Here is a 10,319-nt window from a genome sequence, read left to right on the forward strand (position 1 = left end):
CCCCGCCGCCCCGTGGGAGGGCAGTTTGGCTTATTTATGTATTGGAAGGGTTGGGATTAAAGGGAAGTGGTGGGTGATGCAGGCGGTACCTGCCCTGGCCAAGCATTGGAGACGCTGCTCGGGGGCGCTGCCCGCTCCGCGCTGCCCCGCGTTAACCCCGTGTCTTTCCCTTAGGCTCCAGCCCAGTTTGGTGCAGCCTTGGCAGAGACCAACAAGGAGAGGGAGCTCCATTGTGAGTGCTGTTTGCGTATCTGTTTCTGCCTCTGCTAGACCTGCTTAGGGAGATCTTGACCCACCCACCCTTATTCTCCGGGGGCAGAGGTAGAAGGAGGGGCCTCCAGGCTTGGGTGGGGAAATTCCTGGGTCCAGCAGCTGCTGCCCTGGGGCGAAGCCCCGGTAATGGCTGTGAGGCGGCTCCTCCTTGGGGTGGGCGCTGCTGCTGCAAGACATCGCTCCTGCAATACCCACTCCGGCAGGCAGACGGGCTGCTGTCGCTGCTCACGTTACCCGGCTCGGGAGGGAGGGGGAGGGCATATCTCGGCTGCCCTCTAGAGTTCTACAGCGGGTGTTAAAAACCATGGCGAGACACCTCTAGCCATCTTGAATTCCCCCCCCCCTTTTTTCCAGTCCCATGTCCTGCCTACCTTGAAGGTGAGAAGGGGAATGAGAGATTGGAAATAACCCAGCAATTTGCAGAGCGTGCTCCAGCGTCTCTTCCTTTGTGTGTTTACGCTGGTTCTTTGCACCCGCAGATTTGCTTGGGTGACTTTGTTGGGTGCCATTGGCAGTTGTGAACCGTGGTGAAGCTTCTGAACCATCTGCTTCTCCCCTTCCCCACCAGGCTGGAGATCACTGAGGAAACCCACAGATTCTTAATAGTGAACATTTTCAGTGTTTCATCTGTGTGGGTTTTTCCAAGTGGGATTGTCATCTCTGTTGGGTGTTGGGTTGGCTGAAGAGAGGCTGAATTCCAATCCCGGTCCGGAGGATTGGGGTGTAGTTTTAACTCTTGTTTGTGCCGCTTTTAATAATGGGTGTTTTTTGCTGCAATAATGGGTGGGTTTTGCTGCGCTGGGGATTTTCAAATCGCGAAGCAGCACAGTGGAGAAAGTGAGGCAGGGAGAGCACGTGGGGAGAGGAGGTGGGAGCTGAGGCCCTGGGCTGAGGCCTCCCGGCCTCCCGGCCTCCCTTCCTCCTCGGGACTCGGTCTCCCTTCCTCCCTCCCTCCTCTCCTCCTGCCGTGGGCCTCTGCTGGGGAGCGTGGGGCCCGGGAACTGAACAAAAAGGCCGCGTCAGCCCTGCCCTCTGGGGTCTTCACTTGGGGACAGGGGTGCTCTGGTGCTGTAGTTTTCTCCACCATTTGTATCTTAAAATATTTTTTTTGTCTTTTTTTTTTCCCTTACCATTCTATGTAGTAGATTCCCGAGTTTGCAGAGCTTGCAACTTTCTTTGTCACTTTTTGGGTGGCTTACGTATACAAAGAATAAGTGGTTTTCTGCAAAACCTCACTGCTTAGGAGGAAGGCATTGGATTTGGATTAATTCTGAGCTTCTAAAATTACCAACCTCTTGAAAGACACTAAGAGTTCATGGCACTGTTATTAACAAAGTGGTTTGTTCTAACCCTTGGCTTACTACTGTAATATATACATTTTAATTGTAATTTTTTAACTCTTACTGTATCTTGGATGTAACTACCTTCTAATTTTATTTCTGATACATTATACATTCCAGTCTAATAGCTGTTCTATTTTTTTTTATTTTTTTTTTGCTTCTTCATATTAAAAAAGTTACTTCTAAAAGTGATCAAGGCAAATAGTGCTTTGTAAGGAGGAAGGCTGTTGTGCTGAGAGTGAAAAAGGATCTTGTGCACTGGAGCTGATTTGAAAAAAATATTGCAGCTTTATGTTGCTGCCTATGAAAAGATGAGAATACTGCCAAGAACAGCTGTATAGCTAAGATTCAGTAAACCTCGATAAAGAGTTGCCAGCTGGTTTGTGAATTACACTAACATCTTGCACAAAAGCATCGTACTAGATGGCACGTGGTTCTCCTCCAGCTGTGATGGTAGTGGTACAGCCTTTTCTCTGTCGTGTGACTGGAGGTAAAAAGTGTATCCTGTGGCACATGGTAGGCCAGGCTCTTGGGTGAGGGAATGTGTTCAGTGCTTAGTGCTCCAAGGTCAGCTCTAGGAACCAAACCCTTCAGCCACAGTTTGAAGAATAAAGGTGATGACACATTATTAGGTAGTTAAACTAAATAACTTGTTTTAATAAAAGACTGTTTTAATCAGAGTATCTAATACATTTACTTCATATTGTTACTAAACCACTTTGGCCCCAAATATGTGATTGTATCTACTGTTGCTTACCCTGGCTAATAATAATGCAAGTGAAAAAGTGAAAGCAAGTTTCTTTGCCTTCTACAGATCTGGTTCAAGTATATTGAGAGATGTTGGACCAAAGCTGGTACAACCTCTTTCAGATTTTTGCTGATTTTCTTTTTTTTTTTTGGTCCAGCATCATCATGAGCAGTCCTGCATTTTACAGTACCTTTCATTTTGCTTTTGAGAACTAAATACAGAATTACTGAAGTTCTGTCATACTGTGTCCGAGTCTGTAACCCATTGATATACTCTGTAACAAAAGCAGAATGAGGGGTTCTCTGAAGAATTTATATCAAGTATTGTTACTAATGGAGAATCTACTGTTCATGGAGCACTGTTTGTTTGGTTTTTCTTTTCAGAAGATGTGTCCATCACAAATAAATACGAACTCAACCTAGCTGTAGAAAGGGATTGAAATTTGTAGTTCAGGATACTAGTAAAGTCCCTTCTGAGAAGGCTGAGGTAATACTTGCCTTACAAGGCCCTTAAAACTCTGTATGCTACAGGAGTTGGTTTTCTGCTGACATTGAGTTTAACTCAACTGCTGAAAGTCACAATCATAGAATAATTAAGGTTGAAAAGGACCTTAAAGATCAAGTTCCAACCTCCCTCCTATGAGCAAGGACATCTCCCACTAGACCAGGCTAAAAGACAATTAGCATGGCAAATGCTGAAATTAGTCCACAACCACAACCTTTTGTTCAATAGAAGTTAATTGCCATAATTTATGCTTAGTTCAGTAATTGTGAAAAGCTGCATGTTCATAGAATCATAGAGTGGTTAAGGTTGGAGGGGATCTTAAAGATCATGAGGTTCCAACCTCCCTGCTATGAGCAGGGACACCTAACACTAGACCAGGCTGCACAAGCCTCATCCAACCTGGCCTTGAACACCTCCAGGGAGGGAGCATCAACAACTTCCCTGGGCAACCTATTCCAGGGCCTTACTACCCTCATGGTGAAAAGCCCCTCCCCAGCTTTCCTGTAGGCCCCTTCAGGTACTGGAAGGCCACTGTAAGGTCTCTCTAGAGCCTTCTCTTCAGGCTGTTGTATGTCTGTATGGATGAGAACATCAACAGTTGCTCTGCATGAGATCAATGACTGTCCTTTATAGACACGTTAGATCATAACCGTCCACTGAGGGATTCTTACACCTTCACTTAAAGTATCTTGTGGATTGGACATGTCAATGACCAAAGTTGTTTTCTTACCCCAGTTAGCTATCAGAGCAAAATTATTTTAGTCAATGGCTATAACACTGATGACAAATTCAGATTTTAGTAGTCCGACATAGTTAAATTTAACAGAGCTTACTGAATTTTGTGATCAGTGGAGAGCCTCCAGTGACATGATTGCTACCAGGGTATTTTTCAAACTATTCTGTGTTTGAAAGGTGTTTACACTTGTATGTTTGTCCTGGTGTTTAAGCCCTCCATCTTTCTTTGTCTTTCCCAAGTTTTTTGGAGCTACCTTCACCATTACTTCCTTCTCTGCCCCTTCCACCATCAGCCACTGGAGAATAATCTCATGGGGATGGCAGGAATTCATCACTGAGGCAGGGGTGCAGAAGCAAGTGTTCAGTGCTCTGAACAGAGTAGCTGCAGTAATGGTTTGAAATGTACTCAGGTGTAACTGGTCCTTTTCCCAGCCATATGGAGTGTCAGTAGCACAAGAGGGTTGTGGTGTTTTTCATTTGCTTTCTTTAAGTTTGTCTGTTACGGAGACTACTTAATTATGCATGGCTGTTGTGCAGAAATCATTGTTTTGGAGTGCTTAACACTTAATATGTTACTGCATTTCCTAAAATAAATTAATTAGGTACTCTGTACTTAACTGTAAAGGTTCATAAACTTCCCTTACAAAATCGTCAGAATTCTTCAGTTTGTGTCACTGTTAACTTCTAAAAGCCATAATACCTAAATTTGCAATAGTCTATCAAGGCATAGTTCCTACTTAGCAGCTTCAATAGTTAGAGGGACATGCCAAGCAGGATGTCATCTTAATTCCACCTTTTCCCCTGTTTAATGGATTGCACAGAGGAGTGGTGTACAGTTGCTCACACGTGCTATTAACCAATAAGAGAAGACCTTAGATACCTGCAGCACAGCTCACCAATCTTAAGTTTTTGGGATTGTCAGAGAGAGTGGATCATCAGGAGAGGACAGGGGCATTATGGAAGAGTTCTGTTGCTTTCTACATGCAATAATTTATCGATTCATTTGTTAGGAAACATGGCACTGGAAGAAGACAGTCTTGCAGAGTTTTGTTGGAAACATACTGGCATCATGTGTTCCTTTAGGCTCTTCTGTACCGTGGAACCGTACTGAACTTTAAATATAAGTGCACTTGTGATGCAACTATCCTTTTTTTTTTTTTTCCCCTCCCTCTCCTTGAAAATTCTTTGTGAAAACATGACTTTTTGGAGTTCCTTTTCTTTAGATCCATGTGTGACCTTTACAGTTTAGCATTTACCCTAGTGCTACTTCAGGTTTCTGTAGAAATTACTCTGTTAATCTTACTCATAAATGCAGCTGTCATCTCTGTATGGATGACCTTGAAGTCTCTTCTGGAGTTGCTGCCTTCTGTACCAGCTAGATCTCAGTGTGTACTTCTGACTTCTCTTTGTGGATATCTGACCTTTAACTCCGGCTGCTATCGCAAAGGCAGTCCTTCCTTCCTGAAAAGAAAACTCTCAGTGCTGTCACTTGTGGACAGTGTTGTCATGAGATCTTTGGTTTAAGCCCATAATCTAGTCCTTGTTTTAGGCACAGCACACTCCACTCTTCTAGCAGACTGCATACTTCCTTCACTTAGTAAACTGTATTTTGATTGTTACTAGACAATTTGTTATTTATTTGGGTTAATAAATCACATGGCTACATCTCTCACACTACCTTTGATCGTTGCATATTGTGGTATCAGTTTTTTCTTGCAGTCCTGGTAAAAATGATACTGCTCTGTTGATACAGATTCAGAATCCTGAACAAGAGTACTTTCCTTGTCTTCTATGCTTGACTGCCTGGTCTTCTTGCATCTTAAGTTTTATGGTTGTAAAATAACAGGCTATGTACCTGTAATTTAAATTTGGGGGTTGACTGTGAAGGGTAATCTCCAAAATTTTTTTTTTTTTTTGTGTTAATGAGATTAACTGCTGTTTAGGAAGTGGCATCACGGGCAGTTAAGCACTTTTGTTCGTTCTCCTGCGATGCTTCTCATGCTTGGAGAAGTTTTTTCTGTTCAACCTTTTAACACAGTTGCAACCTGGTAGTGCAGAAGAAGCACTTCAGAGCGCAAAGCCCACTAAACCAAAATGAAACCACCACCTTTCTTGTCACCCTGGAACTCAAACACACCATCCTTAATAACTAATTCTAACTTGTTTATAGTGGTGCTGTTTCCTTGTATTCTCTTTTTTTTTGTCTCTCTCCATCTGTTGTCCCTTATGTGTAACCGGTTTGCTCTTTGAACAGTCTTATTTTGTGTTAGTACAGTGGCTAGCACAGTGTGGCCCATAACTTTGGCTCGTAGGAGCCTGTGATAAGGTTTGCAATACATAAGTGTGGCATCACCCAGTGTCTTCATTTTTTTTTTTTGAATATTTTTTTTTTTTGTGGGGGATGCTGTGTGTGTGTGGAAAGGGGAGGAAGACCTAGTGTTCTGTTACACCTGAAATAATTGAATCATTTTGTTGGAGGAAGAATTGGTGATTAATACACTAACCAATACACATTTAAAAATTCTTAGTAAGGCGGAAGAATTTACCAGACATCTTTTGAATTTAGTATTTCTGGATGCATGAGTTTTGGGGAATTTTGCTGTGGTGGTGGTTTTGTTATTTTTGAAAAATGTTCATTCAGAAGGTGAGGTCTTGTTCTGGTAGATGTTGCCCTTTTAAAAAAACGAAGTCATATCTAGAAAGGCAAAATAAGTTCTCTGCAATACATTTAATGAAAAAATAATGTAATTTTAGAAGTGTCAGAAAATGGAGAGCACCACAAAGCTTGGTTGGTTGTTTTTTACCAGACAGAAATGTTGTGTGTATCTTGGAATTGTTAACATTGTCACTTTGTCACTTTGTTTGGCCATCATTATGTATACTTCTATCTATAGAATTAACAAATAGAGGTACTGAGGTGATCTGACTAATACTGTGTATAGTACAGCAGTTAGGATCTGAACTAACTCCAGCATTTTTTAGTAATTAAAAAGAATTTGAGAATTCAAAGACCTACAAGAATGACTTTGGAGTGGAAAGCATGCTTTCTATTAACAGATTTTAGAAACTCATTTTATTCCTCAATTAGAAGAGAACAGATTATGATGTGACTTTTCCTGGTCTAGGAGAGGCTATGTGTCCAATAACAGATAATAGTGTGCTTCCCCCCTGCCCAGTGTTAAAGACTACATTTCTTTCTTGTGTAGCCTTTCAACAGGTAAGATAACAAAGAGCTGGGTAAACTAAGATTTGGAATAACTTACTGAGTTGTCACTTTCTTCATTTTAGGCAAAAGTTTAAAGAGGATTTGAAAAGCTCCCCACTAGCAAAGTTAAATAGATTTTTCTTCTTTTATTTTATTTTTTTTGTGAGCTTGGAGTATATTTTATGCTCTGTAGGTCTTTATTCCAGATTTGGACTCAAAACAAATGCTATATAGTGTATTTTGAATGGAGTTAAGTTCTAATAAGCCTATATGCTTTAATTGCATGACTGTTTAAACAAGCCTGAATTAGGGTTGTCATTGTCCTCTCTTTGTTGTACCAAAACTGACCTTTTCTGTTTCTTTTTTTGGGAGTTAGTTTATCTCCATGAATCATCACAATGAATTTTTTTTTTTTTCAGGGGGAGCTGTGTATGTGTTGAGTGTTTACTCTGGTTTTTGTGTTTCAGCTTTCTACCACACTAGCTTCCTTGGCAGATGGGCTGTTAGGACCCATAAACAGCTAGGGAGAAAGTTGTGCTGGAGAAACTGGGAGAGGAGTGGGAATTCAAAACCACTGTGTTTGTGTCCTAGACTGGCTGTGGTTTATAGCTGTAAAACTGCACATTAGCAAATACAATACACATCTTGTAATTTAAGAATAAATCTATCTTTTACTTTTTAAAACTAGTTGTGTAAACTGGAGTCCTGATGGCACAAGGTAACCTGCAGCCAACCAGTACGTGCTGCTGTGAAAACCCATCATATTTGTCTTGCTGACCGTGGCCATTCTTTTCTTGAATCCCATTTTCCTGTCAGCTTTACCTCAGCATAGCATTTGGACTACTTTCTGTAATAGTTTTTGTCTCCTTTGTTTATGATGATAAAATTTTCTTTCCTTTGTTGTACAGTAGCTTAATTGACTGTTTACTTGTTCATAGACTATGGGGGTTTCCCTCCTATGCGTACTCTCTTAAATTCAGTTTTTCTTGTTCTGAATTACTAGATGCATTGCATGCTAATCACTACAGGTGACTTGTGTTGAAGCAGCTTATCCATACTGGGCCAAAAATACTAGGCTGTTAGCCCATGTTTGGGTATTTCTCAGGGTTTAAAGCCTCTGGCTGAGACTACTAGCTGATGGTATTGTTAAACACAAGGGAAATGGTTTATCTACAAACGTCTTCATTTACCAGCTATTGCATGATGCCGCCTTCTTTTTCTAAACACATAGACAAGTAACAAGAAAGGATTAAACATTCTTAGTAAAAAAGATTTGTGCAGTCAGGTTTTGAGAAACTGGGTGTGCCTTTAGGTGTAATGGTTACTAGTTATCCATGTAGTTACTTCTTTCCTGGGTTGTATACATGAGTGTTGGCTGCATGCTAGTTTAAAATAAAAATAAATTAAAAAAGAGAAACCCAAACAAAACAAAAAAATGAGGAAGCACCAGTGAAGAATAACATTAAAAATCCTTGTTGACAATTAGTAAAGCATCTTCATTTAAAAAATGTATGGAAACAGTAGTGGCTGTGACCCTGTTATAATAAATACACTGATATATGGGAGTAAGCCCAGTTGAGGGCCACCAGGATGCTTAGGGGGCTGCAGCACAGAACAAAGGAAGAGCTGAGGGGGATGGGTGTGTTCAGTTTAAAGAAAAGGTTGAAAAGACATGTTAAGTGCTGTCTTCAACTAGTTAATGGGGAAGTATAGAGAAGAATTAAGAAAAGCTTCTGTAGGCATGTTGGGGGAAAAAAGGACAACCAAGGAAAATGTTTCCTGAAGGAAACCTAGCCACATAGGATATTGAAAAGGCTGAGGTTCTCACAACTTCTTTGCATCAGTCTTCACTGGCAAGAGCTCCAGCCTAATCACAAAGGTCACAGCAATTAAAGGCAGCAGCTGGGAGAATCAAGTACCCCAGCTGCAGGAGAAGAACGAGTACATGACCATCTAAAGAATGTGATGGTACACAAGTCTATGGGACCTGATGGGGTCCATCCATGGGTCCTGAGGGGAGCTGGTGAATGCAGTTGCTAAGCCTCTCTCCAACATATTTGAGAGGTCATGGCAGTCTGGTGAGGTTTCCACTGATTGGAAAAAAGGTAACATAGCCCCTATTTTTAAAAGGGAAAAAGGAAGACCCAGGGAACTACAGACCAGTCAGTCTCACATCTGTGCCCGGCAAGATCATGGAACAGGTTCTCCTGTAAAGTCTGCTAAGGCACATAGAAAATAAGGAGGTAACTGGTGACAGCCAACATGGTGCTCACCATGGTGTGTGACCAGTTTGGTGGCCTTCTACTGTGGGGCTGCAGAGATGGTGGATAGTGGAAGAGCAGCTGACTTAATCTACTGGATTTCTGAAAAGCGTTTGACACTATCCCACACAACATCCTGATCTCCAAACTGTCAGGACATGGATTTGACAGATGGACCACTTGGTGGATAAGTCATTGGATGGATGGCCACACGCAGAGAGTGGCGGTCAATGGTTTGGTGTCCAAATGGAGGCAAGTGATGAGTGGCATTCCTCAGGGGTCAGTATTGGGACCAGTGCTATTCAACATCTTTGTTAGTGACAGGGACAGTGGGATTGAGTGTATCTTCATCAGGTTTGCTGACGATACCGAGCTGTGTTGTGTGGTTGACACTGTAGAGGGGAGGCCAGCCAGAGGGACCTTGACAGGCTGGAGAGGTGGGTCCATGCTCACCTTATGAAGTTCAGCAAGGTCAAATGCAAGGTCCTGTACCTGGGTTGGCACAACCCCAGGCACAAATACAGGCTGAGGAGGGAATTAATAGAGAGCAGTCCTGAGAAGGACTTGGGTAGTAGATGAGAAGCTCAACATGAGAGCCCCCACTGTGAGCTTGCAGCCCAGAAAGCCAATTGTGTCCTGGGCTGCATCAAAAGAGGCACTACCAGCAGGGCCAGGGAGGTGATTCTGCCCCTCTACTGTGCACTGGTGAGACCACACCTGGACTACTGTAGCTTTACAAATTTTAAATAATGCTTGTTACTTTTGTATATTGGGTACTTAGAGATTAGTGTAGTCATTAATCATGATACTGTCATATAAAATATGTAGCCAGTGCAACTATACCTCTTAAGAAAGAGAAATAGGGTACTTGTTCTGTTATAGAGCCTTTTCTCATTAGTATCTATGCTAAATGTGTAGCATTTGTTGCAACACATCAGTTAACAGAGTACTTCCAAACCTGCTTCCTAGAACCTCTACTAATTAAATGGTATTTTTAAAGGATTGTGCATATTACGTATTGATATCTCAATTGAAGTTTTTGAATGCTAGCAAAAGCTAACAACTTAATAGTTTTGATTTCTCAATCTTCATTGGTCCCTGTGGAGCAAGAGTAAGGAGTGTTTTTGAAATGTGTCCTGTGACTCATATTTATCAGTGGCCTGTATTTCATTGCCCAGTCCAAACACCTAAATAATTGTACTGTTCTAAGGTCTGTTTCTGATCTAGCCATTCAGTATGCATTTTTTTCCCTA

At 41.9% G+C, this 10,319-nt stretch overlaps 1 protein-coding gene across 1 annotated transcript in view; it reads right to left on the reverse strand.

The window, feature by feature from the left end:
• The window catches only part of PSPC1 (paraspeckle component 1), a 73,894-nt gene extending 73,444 nt beyond the window's left edge, over window positions 1–450 (reverse strand). The window contains 1 exon segment of the mRNA XM_009999437.1: window positions 297–450. Within this exon segment, the coding sequence (XP_009997739.1) occupies window positions 297–450 (154 nt within the window).
• Between the last annotated feature and the right edge of the window lie 9,869 nt (window positions 451–10,319).

The sequence above is a fragment of the Chaetura pelagica genome, unplaced genomic scaffold (assembly GCF_000747805.2).
Source record: "Chaetura pelagica isolate M959 unplaced genomic scaffold, ChaPel_1.0 scaffold85, whole genome shotgun sequence".
Lineage (NCBI taxonomy): Eukaryota > Metazoa > Chordata > Aves > Apodiformes > Apodidae > Chaetura > Chaetura pelagica.